The sequence below is a fragment of the Morus notabilis genome, unplaced genomic scaffold (genome assembly GCF_000414095.1).
Source record: "Morus notabilis unplaced genomic scaffold, ASM41409v2 Scaffold78, whole genome shotgun sequence".
NCBI classification, from domain to species: domain Eukaryota; kingdom Viridiplantae; phylum Streptophyta; class Magnoliopsida; order Rosales; family Moraceae; genus Morus; species Morus notabilis.
The window spans coordinates 1,687,758-1,709,118 of NW_010367622.1; the positions used below are offsets into that span (position 1 = coordinate 1,687,758).

At 33.2% G+C, this 21,361-nt stretch overlaps 2 protein-coding genes across 2 annotated transcripts; one reads left to right on the forward strand and one right to left on the reverse strand.

Annotated features, from left to right (window-relative positions):
- Nucleotides 1-4,587: 4,587 nt before the first annotated feature.
- LOC21410579 (magnesium-protoporphyrin IX monomethyl ester [oxidative] cyclase, chloroplastic) lies at nucleotides 4,588-7,510 on the reverse strand. The gene is made up of 5 exons (XM_010113019.2): nucleotides 6,957-7,510; nucleotides 6,161-6,225; nucleotides 5,736-6,063; nucleotides 5,400-5,498; nucleotides 4,588-5,068 (listed from the first exon to the last, which is right to left on the reverse strand). The coding sequence occupies exons 1-5, from the start codon at nucleotides 7,416-7,418 to the stop codon at nucleotides 4,805-4,807; spliced, it is 1,218 nt and encodes a 405-aa protein (XP_010111321.1). The 5' UTR covers nucleotides 7,419-7,510; the 3' UTR covers nucleotides 4,588-4,804.
- A 7,490-nt stretch (nucleotides 7,511-15,000) lies between these two features.
- LOC21410580 (SWI/SNF complex subunit SWI3B) lies at nucleotides 15,001-19,448 on the forward strand. The gene is made up of 7 exons (XM_024175381.1): nucleotides 15,001-15,272; nucleotides 15,357-15,778; nucleotides 16,376-16,771; nucleotides 17,364-17,502; nucleotides 17,578-17,708; nucleotides 17,793-17,960; nucleotides 18,811-19,448. Exons 1-7 carry the CDS (start codon nucleotides 15,014-15,016, stop codon nucleotides 18,883-18,885), a joined length of 1,590 nt encoding a protein of 529 aa, XP_024031149.1. The 5' UTR covers nucleotides 15,001-15,013; the 3' UTR covers nucleotides 18,886-19,448.
- The last annotated feature ends 1,913 nt before the right edge of the window (nucleotides 19,449-21,361 follow it).

Here is a 21,361-nt window from a genome sequence, read left to right on the forward strand (position 1 = left end):
CTCAATAATTTAAATAGAATGAAAGACTATATTGAAAAATTAGTACCTGCGGTGGCATCAAGTTTTTTTCAGTTTTAAAATGTGAAATTATGTTTATTTGAAAAGTGTAAAAACTTATTTTTTTTATCATACAAAATGAAGAATTTACTTTTAAGAGTGCATGAGTATGGACTTTTATCCTTTTATTCTTGATAAATATCCTTTTGTTAGTGTAAAGGGTTATGAATTAAAAGTAAAGGGTAAAAATCGTGATCCATGCACTTTTAAAGGAAATTTGTTAAGATTACCTAAAATAATTTAAAGGGCCCAATGGCCTACTATGCAAAGCACGAGCACAATCACGAGCACGATACATCATGACACACAATAAGATGATATGTGCCTAGGCCATCGAGCTAGACCTATAGTTTTTATTCTTGGGATGGCATGAGCACGGCACGACCCTTCAATAGGCTATGCCCAACACGACATGAAGCAGATATGGGCCTTGCCGATTGTGAGTCGTGCCGACACAACACAACACGATTGATATCACTAGTTTAGGGTTTAGGATAGAAATTTCTGTCTCTGAATTCGGAAATTTAAATGTGCCGGTATTCTTAATTATTAGAATTAACTAAATAAATATACGTCCTAGTTTTTTTTCAACTGTACTTTTATTTTTAAAAACTATAAAGTATTATTTGAATTTGAAAATTTTATTTTAAACCCATTCCCCTCGTGTTTTTTTGTGAATGAAAAAAAAAAATGAAAAAACAAAAAAAAATACCATTACATGTTTTAAACATTTTAAAGACAAAAAAAAAAAAAACCCCCCTAAAAAGAACATATTTTTTTAATCTGAAATTTCGTGTTTTTTCAACGTTTAACATGTTCTTGAAAAATGTTCATCAACAAAAATACTCTGTCTCTCTCCAGGGTTTCTTTCTTTTCTTTGTGTGCCACTATCTTTTTTCTTTTAGGGCCGCAGTCCAACGCCGCCCCCTTGGCTGGCAGCCAGGCCTTGGCCCTAGAGACGAAGCTCTGGGTCCAATGGCAATGATCATGGTGGTGGTGGCGACTTCATGGACGAAGAGGACAGACGAGAGGTGTCGGCTTTTTGGCCGATCGTATTATGTTCGTTGAATCTTTGACATTCCTATAACTTCAAGATTTCTCTCTCCTCATTGCGGTGGTCATAGAGGTCAGGATTATGCTGTTAGTTTTGAAAATGAATTTTTTTATGCAGAAGCGTGTATCTAGCGGATCGTGTATAACAAAAATTTTGACAAACCTTTGAAATACTCTATAGATTACATTAATTTATGCATGAATAAATTAATTTGTGAATAAAATTTACCTAGCGAACGATTAGGTCGATAACTTGAGTTCTTTGACCACAAACGTTCCTCGCTCCACGCTTGTTTAGAATACACAAATCTTCCTCATTAATTCATTAAATCTACGAAGACGTGTGTGTTGGAATACCTGAAACAAAACGGGATTAGTAAATAAACACTCAAGTATTTCATGAACACAAATACATGCATGACGTGGAATTTGGGAGAAAATTTTTCCTTTCCTCACTCTATAAAATTCAGCCACACTATGTTAGGGAGAGCAAAAATTGTGTTATGCAATTTTCTGCTATCTCCTATTTATAGAGTAGCTGTCAGACTCCTAGAGGAAGTCTAAACTTTATCTTAAAGATAAAGCTTAATAATTATCTCCCAATTTTAATTGATTTTGGAAACAAAATCCCTCTCTTTCTTACCCACAGGGGCCGGCCACCACAGGGATAGTCACCTTTATGGTTGGCGCAAATATCAGATAGAAAAGGAGGAAAAAAATTTTCTTTATCTTGCAGTCTAATTTTAACTCGAATTCAAATTCTAATTTTTGTCAAACTTAATTTAATTTGAATTTCAATTGGACAACTTATCAAATAAGTCAATTGGATAACTTAGAGAGCGAGCGAATGAATCCCAAAGGGATTCCCACTGTGCTGGGCATGTACACCATGTGGACTCCTCAACATGTGTGTTCATAAATTCAAATTTAAATAATCACATTATTTAATTTATAATTAATTCTCAATTAATAATTCTTGAGTGTTTTATTTATAATTTCATAATTCTAAAATTTCTATTTTGTCCTTAGTGTCTTGTAGGATTACAAGGATGATGTGGGGACTCATTGATCTATAATTCTGAGCTCCAATAAAATTAATAATTAATTGAAACTTTTTAGTTAATTAATTAATTCTATTAATTCCAAAAGTTACTCTACTATAAACTTAAAATTGCACTCTCGTAATCATATATATATAATTTACTTTTAAACTGTGAAGTGTCATTTTGATACAGTCATTACATATAGATCAATCGTCTATAAATAATTCATAATTAGAGCTAGGTAAAATCCGTTAACCTATCTAAGTACATCTTTATCATTGAGCATTATTGATTCTCTAATAGACAATTATTCATAAAACAAATTCATGAATCGGAACTCCTACTAGTCCAAGTACCGAATCAATCCTCAAGAGAATTAATTATCTGCTTCTTTCTCAAGAAGGAATGAATTCCATCTTGTGTATAAATATTCCCGGCTACTCAATTCGTCATATCTCCAAAATACAAAGAATATGATTCAACATCTTGAAATCTGCACTGAGTAAATCAAAAGACACAAATCCATAAATAAAAGTCTGCTAATAACTCAGGATTAAGATCATTTTATATATGACTATCAGTAGACTCAATTAGAATTTCTATACTTAACAGATTTTATCAGAAATTCATATTGTGTTTGTATCCCGGTTCCACACAATCTCGTTATGTGTAATACACTCATTCAATATATCGCCATATTAACAGTGCAGACAATACTATTCCATTCTAAATAAGAATGACATGTATTAGTAATGTTTTAATTAAAGATTCTGAACTTTAATTAAATTCATTACGAACATTATTTTGATTATTATCCGTAAATATTATCCTCTCACATATAACACTTATATATAATATTTAAGGTAACATAAATAATCATGAAATTTTCAGTGATATTCATAAAATATTTAATAATATATGCACGTAAAATAATGAATAAATTCTTTTATTAAATAAATAATAAATATCATAATGCATCTCATGCTTCTAGGACACTATTTTCAACATATGCGTGGATGGGTAGGTGCTCAACTTCAATGGTTTCGCCGTGCGGGTCTTCACCAGTCCTATATTGGTGTCTTCCGGTTGTGGTATCGCGTGAATTTTCGCTTATCTATCCTCTATGTTCTTGGTGGTCATCTTATTATTGGTAATCTTGTCCGTGTGGATAAGGACTTTTGTCTTAGTTTTTTAGTTTTATTTTGATGCAATAAAGGCGATGTTAATTCCGTCATTTCAACGTTTATATTTTCGTTGTGTAATAACGAAAAGTGTCACCTCACCTTTCTATAGTGATGGTAAGTCTAGTCTGTTAGGTTTAATTCTATGTAGTGTTGTGAGTGACCTTAGTGCTTTGGGTCTTTTGGTCTCGGTCGACTGATTTTATCCATCGGCTGTAGTGATATTTTCAAACGAGCTTTTATCATGCTCTATTATTAATGTGTCAAGTGGGCATTTTTCCTTTAAATCTTGACACTCGTATTCGTCTTTGCGCTTCATTCGTATTTACTAGTGATCTAGTATTTGTCTGTGGTCGAATACCCTTATATTTGGTGGTCATTTATGACTATATTAGAGTTTCTATTGACTACATTATTAAATGAAATTTTCCTATTAAGAAAACAAATTCCGTCATATAAATTCAGTCTGACTAGGGAATATTTGTTTTTAATTTTTTCTACAAAGTGCGGGAGGGATAAAAGAGAAGCAAGTTTTTCAAACTCGAAGACACCTTTGCAGTGTCTAAAAACGAAGGGATAAATTGTACAAAATTAAAATAGCAAGTATATGTAGCTACCCGTTACTTGTTTTTCCTAGGCTTCCCACTCTCTAAAAAGATTATAAATGCTGCAGGTGAAATATTTATTTTTTCTGAATGTAGCTAAACACCATGTAAACAGCATTTTTCTGAAACTTCGATAAAGAACAACCGAACCCCCGATACATTTTGTTTGTGGGCATTAAAATATGAAAGTGAATAAGCATGACAGATCAGAGAAGCTCGAGTGCCTGTATCAGATCAATATTCCATTCCAATTTTTATGAATTCTGGATCTACAAATGTATAATCTATCAGAGTTATTGGTCGGCTCGAATTTTATTACTTCTTGTACCATGCTGATTTACTTTGTAGTTATAGAAAATGTTTACAAGTAAACATGAAAGATTTATCAGGGTAAACTTCAGAAAGAGTGCATCTTGGCACGTTTTCTTGTTTGGTTTATATGGTATATTATGCACTCATAACTCTTCATTTCCCTTTCTTTCTTTCTTTTTTTCTCTCTATAACTCTTCATTCCCCCCTCTATTAAAGTAATACAAACCAATTGTTCTGTTGAAAGAAATACAAAATCACCTATATGCAAATATAAATAGCATATGTAAGGGCATTTTTGTTTTCAGGCGTGTTAAAAAAGAACGCATGAACTAGAAGTTGAGCACTATAAACCATGTAAGATGTAGCCATTAAGGTTTAATCTTAGAATATGAGAGACAGAAAAAGTGCAAGAAAATGCTCTATCCTTGCCAGAATAGAGGCGACCCTATCTTCACAACATGTGCCACTCTATGATACGGTACGTTGAACTTTAAAATACATTCCTTGACTTGAAAGTCGCAAGAGGTGAGTAGGAACTTATACAAAAAAAGAATCAGTAAACTAGTTGTGGTTCAAACTCTGCAAAATCAACTGATCCCGACTCGATGGGTGGCATTAGATAGGCAGCCAAAATCTCAGAGGCCAATGCAGCAACTAGCGGAATCCTCTTCAAGTTCTTCACTAAGGGAATGTCATTGGACTCCCCGACAGCAAGCAGCTTCTCATTAATCTCTACCATCCGGTCCAATTTCCTCTTGAACTCTGGGTTCTCAACATCCAGCACAGCTGGGAAAATTCGGGCTGTTGTGCGATTTGTCTTCACATACAGAGAGAAAAATTGTTAGCGACGAATATACATACCATTGATTTCTTGTCAAGGAAAGTGAATAAAATTAAAAATAGATAGAAATCCACTCCGTTGCCAAATGAAACTCTAAAACTATGTTGTACAGAAATTGAGACTACTTTTCATTCTCTTATGTCATCTTCTCAACCAAGAGCATGAAAAGAATAAGTTTAATTGCAGGACATGTTAACATGTTTCTCCTATTCCTAGCAGAGAACAATGGAAAAGATCCATAAATGCACTGTGAGATATGAAAATCTCTCCAGCAATGCAAGCTTTGTTGAATAAAGCCACGGCTCACCTCAATGATGACATGCATATCAAATTCCTTTGTGTTGAGTCCAATCCCTTCATAGAACGCAGTTCGCTGGCAATCGTTGAGATACATCGTCACGTATACCTGCAACACGAGTTTGAGAGTAATTAAAGAATATTACATTTAGGGTTTAGTCATTTTCAATAACTAATATGCTATTACACAAAATATATCTCATCAGTATAAGCAAAAACATGCAAAGATAAAAATATTCCTCTTTGCACACTTCATAGCATCAAGTATAGCAGTAGTGTGAGTGAAAGCAAATCTTCAACAAAATTTCTTTTGTAGCATAAATCAGTACAGGAACTAAAAATTTACTGATAAGCAGAAGAACCGAGCCCACAACTTTGCCTTCCAGTCGTTAAGAAACTGGGGTTGCGCCTTCATCAGTGCAGAGAAGAAATCACCATGGCGATTCTCATCCTGGCACCAGTTCTCAAAGTACTTGAAAATGGGATAACACTGGTACTCCGGATTTTCCTTGAGATGTCTGTAGATGGTAATGTATCTCCAGTACCCAATCTTCTCAGACAAGTATGTGGCATAGAAGATGAACTTTGGCTTAAAGAATGTGTATTTCCTCGCCTTTGTCAGGAACCCCAAGTCCAGGGCCAAATTGAAATCAGATAAGCCCTTGTTCAAAAACCTACAATTAGTAGAACAATAATGTCATTCGTTCATTAGTTCTTTCAACAGAACAATATTGATACAAACAAGTATATCTTTTGTCCAATCGTTCTTACCCAGCATGCCTGGCTTCATCCCTGGACATGAGAGAGAAAATTTCAGCTACCACTGGGTTGGTTTTCTGCAACATTAAGCCATAAAAAGAAGTCATACAAATAAGTCAAACTGAGAAAAGTAGGAGAATACAACCATTGCATTTAACTAGAACAAACTTCCATCAACAAGTTTTATTCATAAGAATGAGTAGATTCCAGATGAAACATTCAGTTTCTAACTAGTATAAATTATATAAAACTAACTCAAGATTTTTCAGATAGCAAGTAATTAGTTAGAAAACTTTGTTCAGAGAATGAAGCAATAAACAAAGCATTCACGTTTAAGATATTAACCTTGACCATAGAATTTTGCAAAAATAATTTTGTGAAGAATATTAACATTCATATTTTATATTTTGTGTCCAAACAAAAAGTAAACACATAATAAAAGAGAAAGGATACTAAACCCCACCAATGAAAACATCATCATATTTTCTTAAAACAGCTAAGATAAAGGTTCAAGTCTTTCACGAAGAATGGTACTAAATGTAACATATAAAATAAAGAGTGTAATATGATATATGGAAAATTATATGGAAGGGACTATGGTACACATTTGACATTTCTAAAGTCATTATTGCATAAAATAAATATATGTTACACCGCTACCGCTACCTAATAATGTAGAACCTAAACAAAACCACTTTCCAGTTATAACCAAAACGTTACGAAGCAAGGCTAATTACTAAAACGAAAATAGAAAAAAAAAAAAATATATATATATATATATATCTGTAAATATAGAAGCAAAAAATACCTTGAGCCTTCTTCCGAGCTCCTTGTAAAGAAGGAATCCGGAGAACTCAGCAGTGCAAGACCTCTCCAGAAACTCAACAAAGATCTGTCTGAGAGGACCCTGAAGTTTGTCAGCGGCTTCCTTGAACTCCTTGTTCCTGATGAAGTGGGTCTGGTTGTAGTCAGTCTTGAACTCCTGAAGAAGAGCCTCAAACTCCACCTGGTTCAGGTTCTTGTTGATCTCAGTGTTGAAAAGGGTCTCCATCTCATCGAAATCCGTCGTGTAAAACCTCGGCGTCAAAAGGGACTCTTTGATTTCTGTTTTCGATGCCTTTTTCCTCGGTTTCGACGGAGCCTGAGAAGAAGTGGCCGACATTCTAACGGTCGTGAACTTGGAGCGGGAAAAGCTCCTCGGGATTGTGAACTTTGGGGAGACATTGCCGAATTTGGAGATGGGCTTTACGAGGGCCATTTCGGTTGCCATGTTTTTGGAGTTTTAAGGTTTTTTTTTTGTTTATCTTTTTTTCTTTGGGGTTGTTTTGGTTATAGCGGATTTTTGAGCTCCGAAGGAAAGGAGAGAAGGGATATGTGGGTAATATAATGGGATGACAGTGATAGAATCTCATCCAATGAAATCCATGAGTTGAAATGGGAATTTGACACGTGGCATTGGATTTTGGCATGAATTGGTTATCTGATTGGTTTAGATAATGCCACTTGGAACGGGGGACTTGTGGTTGTCGTCCCACTTGCTGAGATTTTCTACTACTATCCTTGTTGAGTTTTCTTTTTTGGATATTTGATTTTCTGTTAAAATCAGCTTTTTTTTTTTTCTTCTTCTGATCCTCCTTGGACTACTGTTTGGTTTTGCTTTGGGATGAGGAGGCCCCTCCTCACCCACTCTTTGAAAAGAATTATTATTATTTGTGCCGGAATTCTACTTGTTTGGTTAATGGGTTATTATTTTGTAACGAAACTTAAAAAAAAAAAAAAAATTAAACTCGAGTTATAATTTTATTTAAGTTCATATTCTTTTATAAAATTTAAGTTTAAACTCGAATTTAAACTCGAGTTTAGGGCTAAACTCGAATTCAAGTTTTCTATTCAACTCGAGTTCATAAACTCGAATTCAAGTTAATGAACAATATTTTTTCTATTCTTAAAACATAATTTCTAGCCAGTCGGTTAAACCGTGTTTCAACTCCAGTTACACACCTGCTTTAGGACAAGTGGGAGATTGTTGGGAATGGTGTCCTAAAAGCGTGAGATGTAATAGGATATTTATTATTTATTTAATAAAATAATTTATTCACCATTTTATGTGCATATATTTATGAATATTTTATGAATATCAAATGAAAATTCCATGATTATTTATGTAACCTTAAACATTGTATATAAGTGTTATATACGAGAGGATAATGTTTAATGATAATAATCAAAAACATTATTCATAATGAATTTAATTAAAGTTCAGAATTTTTAAATTAAAATATTATTAATACATGTCATTCCCATTTAGAATAGAACGGTGTTATCCACACTGTTAATATGGTGAGATATTGAATGAGTATATTTCGCATAATGGGATTATGTGGAATAGGGACACAGACACAATATGAATTTCTAATAATTTCCATTAAGTATAGAAATTCTAATTGAGTCTACCGATGGTCATATATAGAATGATCTTAATAAATAATTCTCTTGAGTGTTGATTCGGTACTTGGATTAGTAAGAGCGCTCTGGTTCATGAATGTGTTTTATGAATCACTATCCATTAGAGAATCAATGATACTCAAGGATGAAGATATAATTAGAGAGGTTAACGGATTCTATCTAGCTCTAATTATGAATTATTTATGGAGGATTGATCTATATGCAATGACTATATCAAATGGACACTTCACAATTTAGAAGTAATTAATGTCTATAATTTTGAGAGTGCAATTCTAAGTTTATAGTGGAGTAACTATTAGAATTAATATAATTAATTAATTAATTAAAGTGTTTAATTAATTATTAATTTTATTGGAGCTCAGGATTATAGGTCCATTAGTCTCCGTGTCATCCTTGTAATTCTGCGAGACACAAAGGGCAAAATGGTTTTTTAGAATTACAGAATTCTAAAAATTAAATATTCAAAAATAATTAATTGAGAATTAATTATTATTTAAATAATGTGATTATTTAAATTTGAATTTGAATTATGAACATAATTTAAATTTATCCTTTTAAACTTATTTGATAAGTTGTTCAATTTAGAATTCAAATTAATTTAAGTTTGACTTAAATTCGAATTTGAATTTGAATTAAAATTGGACTACAGGATAAATGATGATTTTCTCTTCCTTCCCTATATGGAATTGGCGCCACACACACCAGGATAGAAAACCCTAGAGATGGGCGGCCACATTGTGATAAGGTAGAGGAGAATTTTTGTTCCAAATTCAAATAGGAGATAGAGATTGGATTCATTCTAGAAGTTTAACTTCTACTCTATAAATAAGATATGATAAAAAATTACGCGTGATAATTTTTTGACCTAATTTTGAGAGGGCTAGCCAAAATCCCTAATAGAGATAGAGAGAGAAGGAAATTTTTTCTCCTAAAAAATTCCACATCGTGCATGCGTTGGTGTTTGTAGAAATTTTGAGTGTTTGTTCCAACCCGATTTTGTCTCAAGTGTGCCCACACACACGTCTACGTAGATTCAAGGAATTGACGTGGAAGACTTTGGTTTTCTAAACACAAGACTTTAGAGCAAAGATTGTTCGAGATCAAAAGAACTCAAGTTATCGTCCTAATCACCCTCCAGATATTTTTTCTAATTGAATTCTTAATAAATAAATTAATATAATTAATTTATTCGTACATAAATTAATATAATTTATAAAGTATAACAAAAATTTTATGAAAATGTTATTATACTTCGCCTTCCTAGCTTCCCCATCCGAATCAAATTCGGAAACCAACATAAACCACATGCACATATCAATGTATATGTTTAGGTAAATGTCGGCAAGGCTTGCTAATAGGGAAGGATATGGGCCTTGGCCCAAAACCCAAAACAAGCTAACGAGCTTAATTAAAGCCATACTCAACATTAAGGAGTACGCGAGGAAAATTTACGGGTTCTAAAATTTCAAGAGCGAGAATTGCTCGTGGTTAAAAAAATTTAAATTATCGATCTAATCTCTTTAACTAGTAAGATAAATAATTAATTAATTTATTATTATTGTCTAAATTAATATGATTTATAAAGTATATGAGATTTTTTTTTACACTAGCACGATACGTTTCCTCATATTATTTTATGTAAAGTCATTTTCAAACCTGCTCAAAACATAAATATGTCATACTCAGCTCTAATCACATGTTTTTAATATAATCCAATAAAGAGTTTCATCGGAATTGTTTAGAATCAAATATCATACAAAAACCAACACATAAGCATACAGATAGATTTGTCGACACGTACGAAACAACTCACGAAAGATTCCAGATAATTAGGTAAAGAAAACATATAATTCCTGTCCCATTTGAAAACATCTAGAACTTTCTTTTGATATATATTCGTTCCGACACAAGTTCATTAAGGTTATTAAAAACAACAACCCATAAATTTTAAAAAATTATAACTTATTCTACACATATCCGTTTTATGCGATCCACCTAGTAAATCAAAGTTTAGAACCTTTACTAATCAGAATTTTTCTCGTTGACAACCATATTATAATAGAAACTTATAAATTCTTATATCAAAACAAAACAGTCCAATAATCAATACCTATAATATCACAAAAATACAAAGCTTATTATTGTAACATATAAATCTAATCAATCACATATAATCATCATATAAGTCAATATTAAATCAACATACAAATATAATAAATCAAGCATATAATCATCAAACTTCAATATTTAATCATCACTATGAAATAGGGAAAACAAAAATCTAATCTAAATATCAAGAAAACAAATCTTGAAATCATAAAATCATCGTATAACATAACTATTTTATAAACTCTAATTTTTCGACATATTAGTGTCAGTATCATCATCCTTAATTAACCATCATAATTAGTATCAGTGTCATATCACATTATATTCATAATTTAAATAAAGCAATCACAATTGTTGGTTTCCAAAACAATTTTGAGTGAGAAAGCATGATAATGCAGATTGAGTACAAACAAAATTTTATCAAAACTTTTGATGAACGATGAAGATTATATTAATTTATATGCGAATAAATTAATCTAATTAATTTAAGAATATACCTAACGATTAATTAAGATGATAACTTGAGTCTTTAACTATGAACAATCTAAATGCTCATGTTCTCATATCACTAAGAATGTTCTTCATCTCCTCCTAGGTTTTATGAAGACTATGTGTGTTAGTACAACTTGAAAATAAAACAGGATTAACATTCAACTCACTAGTCTCCCACTACTATCAACACATGTACGTAACAGGACTGGGAATTTAGAAAAACTATTCTCCCTATTTTTCTCTCTAAACTTCGACCACAATAGGACAACTAGAGTAAAAATCGTGTTTTCTAATTTTCTACTACTACCAATTTATATAGTATCAATTTGAGTCTCATAGGGAGTCTAATTTATCTCTAAAATAAGACTTCATGAATTGGAGTTTTTACTAATCCAACTGCCGAATCAACGCTCAAGAGAATTATTTATCTACTTCTTTTATTAAGAAGAAATAAATTTCATCTTGTATATTAACATTCTTGGCTACTCGCTTCATCATGTCTCCAAAATACAAGAAATATGATTTAGTAATCTCGAAATCTATACTAAGTAAGTCAAAAGACACAAATCCACAAGCAGGAGTTTGCTAATAACTCAAAATTATGATTATTTTATGTATGACCTTCGGTAAACTTAATTAGAATTTCTACTCAATGAAAATTATCAGAAATTCATATTGTGTCTTGTTTCAGTCCTACATAATCTCATTACGTAAAATACAATCATTCAATATCTCTCAATATCAATGATGCAAATACGTTCGTTCTATTCTTACTGAGAATAACATGTATTAATAATGTTTTAATTAAATATTCTAAACTTTAATTAACTTCATTACGGCCTCATTTGATTATTATCCTTAAACATTATCCCCTAGAATAGAACACTTATATATAATATTTAATATCATTTAAATAATCACGAAATTTTTAATGATATTTATAAAGCGTACTAAATACATATGCACATAAAATAATAAAATTTCTCTTTTATTAAATAAATAAAATTACCATTTAATACCTTTTATGTTCTTAGAACGTCATTCTCTTCTAATATCCTTTGTCACCTATGTTTATCCCAACCTGCATTACTTGTGAGTTGACTGAGGGTTCGTGGAGCCTTAGTTCCAGCTTCCTCGTCCATTATTGATGTTCTTTTTGGTAGATAGATTTGAAATGTGGTGCATTGACGGACGCAACTAAGCTTAGAAGGGGCTTAAGTCCCCCCTTAACTTTTTTTGTGTTTGTTTTTAACCTATATGTATCTATAAAACAAATTAGATATAGCCCCCAAAAGAAAAAAAAAATGAAAATCTAATCTTTAAACCTCCAATTTTTATTTTTTATTTTTAAAGATGTACGTTTTAAAGAAATACTTTTAAGAATATTACTTTCTAAAAATACTACTATTTTTAGGTCCTGTTCATTTCACCGATTCGAGTTTTGTTACAGTAAAAAGCTCTCATAAACATTCACATCTAACTTTTTTGCTACAGTAAAAAACTCTCACATAAAGTCACATCTTAACTCGAATTAAAAACTCGAATCAACGAACTAAACGGACCCTTAACATTAAAAACCTTTTATAACTAACAAATAATTCATGATATGTGTCTATTAGTTTATTTACTTCTAACGTTAGCATTAACTCCACTTAATGTTACTGCTACTATAGAGAGGGCATTTTCTTTTTTCTATGAATATTCTGAAAAATTGTCAATGCAATCATATTAGAGATCAATTGATTAATGATGCATTACTTATGTACATGATAAAATTATCTTAAATAACTTTGATAATGTGGTTATCATGCAATATTTTCTAAGACATAAAATTCTATCGGAACAAATTGTAGTAACTTAAAAATTAATTTTAATCAAATTTTTGATGTAGTTAAAATTAGTCCCTCTCACGAAAATTTTTGACTTCCTCACTGTTATCAGGAACAAATTTCTTGTTCTCATATCACTATGAATGTTCCTCATCTACTCCTCAATTTTACGAAGACTGTGTGTTGGTACAACCTGAAAATAAAATGGGATTACCATTCAACTCACTAGTCTCCCACTACCATCAACACATGTACGTAACAAGACTGAAAATTTAGAAAAACTATTCTCCCTATTTTTCTCTCTAAAATTTGACCACAATAGGACAATTAGAGCAAAAATTGTGTTTTTTAATTTTCTACTACCACTAATTTATATAGTATCAATTAAAGTCTCATAGGGAGTCTATTTATCTCTAAGATAAGACTTCATGAATCGGAGTTCTTACTAATCCAACTGCAAAATCAATCCTCAAGAGAATTATTTATCTACTTCTTTTATTAAAAAGAAATAAATTTCATCTTGTATATTAACATTCTTGGCTACTCACTTCATCATGTCTCCAAGATACAAGAAATATGATTTAGTAATATCGAAATCCATACTAAATAAGTCAAAAGACACAAATCCACAAACAAGAGTTTGCTAATAACTCAAGAAACAATATGAATTTTTGATAATTTTCATTGAGTAAAAATTTCAATTGAGTCTACCGATGGTCATAAAAATTCTAATTGAGTCTACCGATGGTCATACATAGAATGATCCCTCCATATCAATGATGCAAATAAGCTCGTTCCATTCTTAATGGGAATAACATGTATTAATAATATTTTAATTAAATATTCTAAACTTTAATTAACTTCATTACGGTCTCATTTGATTATTATATTTAAATATTATCCTCTAAAATATAACACGTATATACAATATTTAATATCACATAAATAATCGTGAAAATTTTAATGATATTCATAAAACGTACAAAATACGTATGCACATAAAATAACAAAATATCTCTTTTATTAAATAAATAAAATTACCATTTAATACCTTTTATGTTTTTAGGACCATTCTCTTATCTATGTGTATCCCAACCTGCATTACTTGTGAGTTGACTGAGGGTTCGTGGAGCCTTAGTTCCAGCTTCCTCGTCCATTATTTAGAGAGGGCATTTTCTTTATTTTATTATTATTATTATTTTTTGCTATGAATATTCTGAAAAATTGTCAATGCAATCAAATTAGAGATCAATTGATTAATGATGCATTATTTATGCACATGAGAAAATTATCTTAAATAACTTTGATAATGTGGTTATCATGCAATATTTTCTAAGACATGAAATTCTATCGGGAACAAATTGTAGTAACTTAACAATTAATTTTAATCAAATTTTTGGTGTAGTAAAAATTAGTCCCTCTCACGAAAATTTCTGACTTCCTCACTGTTATTGGCTTTAATTTTTTGTGTTTTAAATGAAAAGTTTAAAACATATGATTTGAACTTTTCATTTAGAATATTAATTCAAATCTATGAAAAAAACACTATTATTTTTTTATTCAAAATATTACATCAATTGTTTAAACGAAGACAAAAATATATGTGACTCTGAATCATAAATAACATGCAATTCCCACTTCGTTGGTTCACGATTTACAAATAAAAAATTATTCGTTGGTTCAAATTACCACTCAAATTTTTATTATAATGTTTTTTTAGAAAAATTTTAATTTAACTTTTTTTTTACTACAATATTTTTTCTCACGTGATTTGTTTTTTTAAAAATTCTTAACTCGAACTAGGTTAAAAACTAGTTACGTGTCATTATATTCAGGTTCGGCAAAACGATTTGTTCGTTGATGTCGTTTGCCTAATACAAAACGACGCCTTTTCCACTTCGTTTCACTCCAGCCACCAGCTCGGATTTTATCGGACCCAACAACCCCAAACAAACAACGCATCCATTCCATGGCGACGACAAAGCCAACGTTAGTCCAAGATCCCTCTTCTGAACCCCCTGCGACGCCACAACCACCGCCGGCATCGGCTCCGGTTCCGTCTCCGGTGACTCTCTCGGCCGCGAAGCCCGATACTCCTATCGCAGTTGCCGCCTCCGATGTCAGGGAAATCGCAAGGCCAGCGCTCCCTCCAACCGCCGCCAATCTTCGGCCTTCGGAACCCTCTCCGACCTCCGACGCCGTCGTCGCCCACGTCCCCAGCTACGCCCGTGAGATCTCCATCCCCCAAAACCTTCCAAAAGAAACCCTAATTTGAAGACTAATTTGATTTGTTTTTCTTTTTCTTGTTACAGGATGGTTTTCGTTCGACGATATACACCAATGCGAGGTCAGATTTCTTCCGGAGTTCTTCGATTCCAGGTCGCATTGGAAGAACCCTGGAATCTACAAATACTATCGCAACTCTATCGTCAATCGCTACAGAGCCGACGCTTCGAGGAAAATTAGCTTCACCGACGCGCGGAAGACTCTCGTCGGTGATGTTGGATCAATCCGTAGGGTTTTCGATTTCTTGGAGGGTTGGGGACTTATCAATTACTCGCCTCCGGCGCTCAACAAGCCACTCAAGTGGGAGGACAAGGAGAGCAAAACCGGTTCAGGTGCTTCCCATGGCGGCGGTGAATCTGGAGGAGCTTCTTCGAAGGAGGTAAAAACGAAGAGGCTTTGTAATCATTGCAAGTCTGCTTGCAGCATTGCCTGCTTTGTCTGTGATAAGGTTAGCCCTGTTTTCTTACAATTAAATCATCAACGATATAATAAGGGAATGTTTTCATTTCATGGTATGCATTCAGAGAAATTGATGTGGAGAGAGACGTTTGTTTGTTTGTTTGTTTTGTTTTGTTTTTTTTTGTTTTTTTTTTTCTCTTCTGTATATTATCATTGATTAGGTTATTGTTCTCGAAGAGAAGTTTCTGCTTATAAAATGTAGTTTTCGTTTAAACTGATTTTTCTCGTTACCCAGTTTCTTCATCAAGTGTGTATGAACTGGGAAAGACCGATTTGTTTGTTGAATTGCACTTTGTTTAATGTACGTTTAATATTCAGTTTTGTCCCTTTTTTTTGTTTTTGTTTTTTTTCATTTGCTTGTTCTTTATATGTTTGGACATCATTGCACTATAGTTTTGACGTTTGAACTTGGAGAAATCATGTCTACGCCTAAGTTTCATGAATTTATGTTGTTAGGTAGTGAAGCTGTGTATTTACAGTATTTTACTTGTATCTGAAGTAACGTTTTTTTTTTTTCTTTTTTTTTCCCTCTCTCTCTCACACACATTTTTGTTCTTCTTGGAATGTTTATGCGTGACTGGAGCAGAACGGAATGACTCTCTGTGCTCGGTGCTATGTCCGTGGAAACTACCAGATTGGTGATGTCACCTCATCTGATTTCAGGCGGGTTGAAATCAATGACGATTCGAAGGCTGATTGGCAAGAGAGGGATACTCAGCATCTCTTAGAAGCCCTTATGCATTATGGTGATGACTGGAGGAAGGTTGCTCGACATGTTGGTAGAACCGAGAAGGAATGCGTCTCTCATTTTGTCAAGCTGCCTTTTGGTGAGGAATTTTCTTGTTTTGTGGATTCTGAGAACGTGAATGGCAGTTATGATGTGGGCATGGATCATGGCAGTGTGGAATCATGTGAGACATCCTTGACTAAAAGGATGCGTTTGACACCTCTGGCAGATGCAAGCAATCCAATTATGGCTCAGGTATAGACTGTTGGTATGACACTCATATACTGAAGTAGGCACTAATGCCTAAGGATTTATGTATCCTCCTTAGATGTCCATGTGCAACTTAGTTACTGCTGAGTGGCATTATACTGTATGCTGCGATCTTAGAAATCCAGGCAGAGAGTACTTTTTGCACTTTGTCATCTCTCTCAGAAACTTCACGTGGTTTAGGAAAATTCTGCTTGTGAAAATTGTTGAGAGCTGTGTTCGGATGTTTTAGGATGGACGTGTACGGGTTACAAACCAGTATGTCATTGTCAATGTTTTCTTGCTGAGGATAACGTATTATAACTTAAAAGCTGTTTATCCCTGAGATGTGCTAGAGTAAGGATAGCACCTTATCCTTTTGACGTTGTGCATCTGGAAGACTAGATATTCAGTTGGTTAATCTTGGCCAATGAGAATTAGGAGAGAAAGCAAGGCATAACCCCTTTAAAAGGGATAGTTGTATTTTTATTTTCCAACAATAACACAAATCTTGCTTTATCCATCTTGAATATAATACGTCCCTTTTGCCATTTCCTTTTAGCACTGACATTGAATTTTCCGCCAACTTTTCACTTCACAGGCAGCATTTCTGTCAGCTTTGGCGGGTGTGGGGGTAGCAGAAGCTGCTGCTCGAGCAGCTGTGACAGCCCTTTCCGAGGCAGAATACGGGTCAGTTGGAGAAAGTACTGGATCTCATCTGCAAAAAGGCAGGCAGAAAGGTATGTATGGCTTAGCTAATTTGATGAACCTTTGACTTGTAGATGAGATTTCAACTGTTATTTATCGACTTTTAGAAGCTGTTGTTGCATCCAATGGAAATACCCATTCAAACACAGCAGAGGGAGCTTGGGAAGATGCAAAGTTGCAGCTTGTGTGGGAAGAGCAGGATGTTGAGAGAGCAATTTCTGGAATTGTAGAAGTGCAGGTTAGTGCAAGATAGATTCACACGTAGGAGTAGGTACTATTATGCTGTTAAAGTTTTACTTTCTGACTTTTCGGAGTTGTGCAGATGAAAGAAGTAAAAGATAAAATTGATCGTTTTGAGGCCCTAGATTTGCATATGGAGAAAGAGTGGCAACAGTTGGAGCAAATGAAAAACATGCTTTTTGTTGATCAGCTTACCCTTTTATTTCATAAAAATCCTGCTCAGAAAACTGGAGAGCGCTTGGAGAATAGTGTAAAAACAGATTGATTCTATATTTTTGTTCTTTTCTCTTAATCTTTTCTGATTCTATATTTTGGCGCTCTCATAATTTTTTGCCTCTCATTTTGTGTTCCTAAAAAGTTCACCAATAATTGCTTAAAATTTGAATTAGTTTAATTTCATTGTTTCTATTTCCAACTAGCACAAGTCATTTTAGCTAGCTAGGGAAAATGTTAACAGCGGATAAGAATTAGTAGAAAAAAATAATTAAACACAATTAAGGGTTAATTCTATGAATGGTCCACGACTTTGTTATTAATTTCACTTTGGTTTGTGACTTTCAACACTTTTCGAACTTAATCTCAAATTATTAGTTTGTTTCGGTTTTAGCCCTTTTGTCAATTGGTTGCTAAAACAAGTTGAAATATGAATGTTCCATTAGTCAAGTTTTACTTTCCGTGACGATCACATCCATATTTTTGTGCTCTGTTGGCGTAGTGTTTTTGTCATCTGAATAACGTGTATATTCCGTCTTCTTTTTAACATCTCTCAAATCAGAACGTATTGATAGATTAGGGTTAAGTTTGTGATATTCTAAGTCGGGAAATAAAGTACAACTGGGAATAAATTCAGGGACCATGCATAAGATTGGCCTAAAAATTAAAGGAAACTCATTACCTAGCATGAAACTTTGAGAGTTTATATAGCATTAGCACAGCGAAGGGTGAAAGATACAACACAAGTACACAACCTTCAATCATGTCACAAATGTCAGATACAGAGAAGACCCTCAGCACCTCAAAAAACATTGACTTAGTAGAAGATGCAAGCTTTTCGCATCTGATTCAATAACCTTGACTAGAAATAATGCCTTTTCTTACAGCTACAGTCGGCGAGGTGGGGTGAGGCAGGTCCCAGCAGCCTCGTAGTGAAAACACCCAAAAAAATCCCTTCATGATCTTAAACCGCGCCATCTACAGCATAAAAAACCAAGGAGTCCGCAAGAGCTGCATCGACATTCAATTTACAGTTGTTCCGAGTAGGAGACCACCTAGTAGGCGAAGATAGCGCCAAGGCCTATAAGGTGAGTTAATCACATGCCAATGCTAAAATTCAGATTAGTGGACTTGCAGCATCATTCTTTAAAGCTTCTTGTGAACAAGGGAGTTTTTCTCATACCAAAGAACCCAGAAAATGGCACTGAAGAGTTCCAGAGACATAGTGTCAAGGGCCAGAAACTGCACGACATTTTTCCACCCGGGAAAAAGATGGTGGACCTCCACACTTTCCGGGTAAAATTACATTGCCAAAATGAGTGGAAAGAACTCTCTCTTCTGGTTCCATATCTAGGACAAGTAGAACCACCTTCATGCAGGTTGTCCAAAGTTGGAAGTCGGTCACTAGATTCTCTCAACATAAAGTGCTTCATTTTCATTGAGATTTACACTTGCAAAGTAAGCCAACGCTTAATTAATTGTATCCCTTGGGTAAGGTGAGACCACGAATAAGCAAAAGTGGTGAATTAGCCAACCATTGTTATTGGAAATTACAAATGAATTAAACTTAAGATGATTATCTCTCAAAAATGGGTGCATTATGTTGTCATTCTTACGTGGTACAACCATACAATAAGAAGTTAATATTTGAGTAGTTTGTCTATATTAACTTTGTAACTAGAAATTACAAATGAATCACCTTTAGCCATATTCCAACTATTCTAATCAATTCTTTGTTTTGTTTTAAACTTTTTTTTTTTTTCCAGAATTTTCATCATATACAATGCAATTGTAAATGTATTATCAACCTAATTAGAGATCTCTTTGAATTGAATTGGACCAATCAACTTAGGCTGGTGCCTTTATATTGAGCTCCGTAGCCTTTTTCATTTTTTGAATTTTTCCAATATTATAAAGTTATTTTATTATATTTTTTGAACATGGAATCTAAATACATTTGGATTGGTCATTTCAAACGTAAACGGTGTAATCAACTTAATTCAAGTTTGTTTCTAAAATCTACATCAATTTTAATCCAATTGAGGTCTTTTGTTATTCTCCCCCTCACTTGAGGAATCATGTTAATGTAGTGGAAGCGTAGGCTAAAACTCAAGATCCGTTGATTTGCGGAGAATACCGCAAAACAAAAGCGTGAATAATTTATTGATTCAAAGAATACTGAAAAACAAGTCAAAGAGAGATAATAATCTCTGAATTTTTATTAATCAATCAACTGAAAATAAAAGTACATATAATACCCCTTTAAATAGAGGATTCAAAACTGAAATTAAACTTATCCTATTTTAAAATTGAAATTCAATGTAAAAAACTAACCCTGTTCTAAATTTGGAATCAAATCTAATTTGAAAAAAGAATATCAAATAACAATGCATCTTAAAATTTGAAAAATAACGATGTTAAGATAGCTGGGTCACGCTGCATAGTTACTCATTACCTTATATCTCCCCACACTCGAGGGATCCTCATGATTTTTCTTGTCTCTCCCCTCAATGAGTGGTATACTCTCAGATTGCTCATTCTTCTTAAATGTCCATTATGTTAGAGTTGGACTAAGAGTTGCCTGGCCTGCAATGAGAAAGTTCAATAGACCTTCTATCTCCACAGTCCCTCAAAATTTTCCACCTGCAATGAATTATCAACATAGGAATAGAGCTTTTGGTATGGTTTCGTGTTAATAGGCAAAGATTAGTATGATGTGTAGATTGTTGGTTTCTCAAATCGGATTTTCAAAAAAAAATTGTGCGGAAGCGTGGTATCGATCGAATCACATAAATCAAAATTTAATGTGATCATTATTTTATGTTAATTTAACTACAAAGATATTAAAGAAAGGAATGAGGATTTGACCGTCGTTCGATTAGGACGAAAATCTTGAACTCCTCCAACACCGTCTTGAGCTCTTAAATTTCAAGAACACCACGGTTCTTTCTCAATGTATCTCCGGATTAACGTGAACTCGAACGTGTGGGCGTTCTAATGGGTTTCTCAACACATGAGATGGATGAATAGGGAAGCCACCTATAGTTATCACTTATTTTTCTCAAAAGTATATGATGGCACTTAAGAAATTTTCTTTTGTTCTCCCGTTCTTTTCTTTTTCTTTCTTTATGTTCTCTCTTTCTTTTCTTTTTCTTTCTTTCTGTTCTCTCTTGAAAAAAAAACTTTTTTTTTTTCGTTCCTCCTCTTATCAACAGAATTCATCCCCATTTTGAGTAAATGTGCAACCGCACATTTACTCTATTTCCTCAGGTGAGGAAACGTGCAACAACATGTTTCCTCCCACTCCCTTTTCCTTTTTTTTTTTGTTTGTTTTGAGGAAACGTGCACATGCACGTTTCCTTCCTTCCTTTATATATATATATATATATATATATTAACGAGGGGGAAGGATATATATATATATATATATATATATAT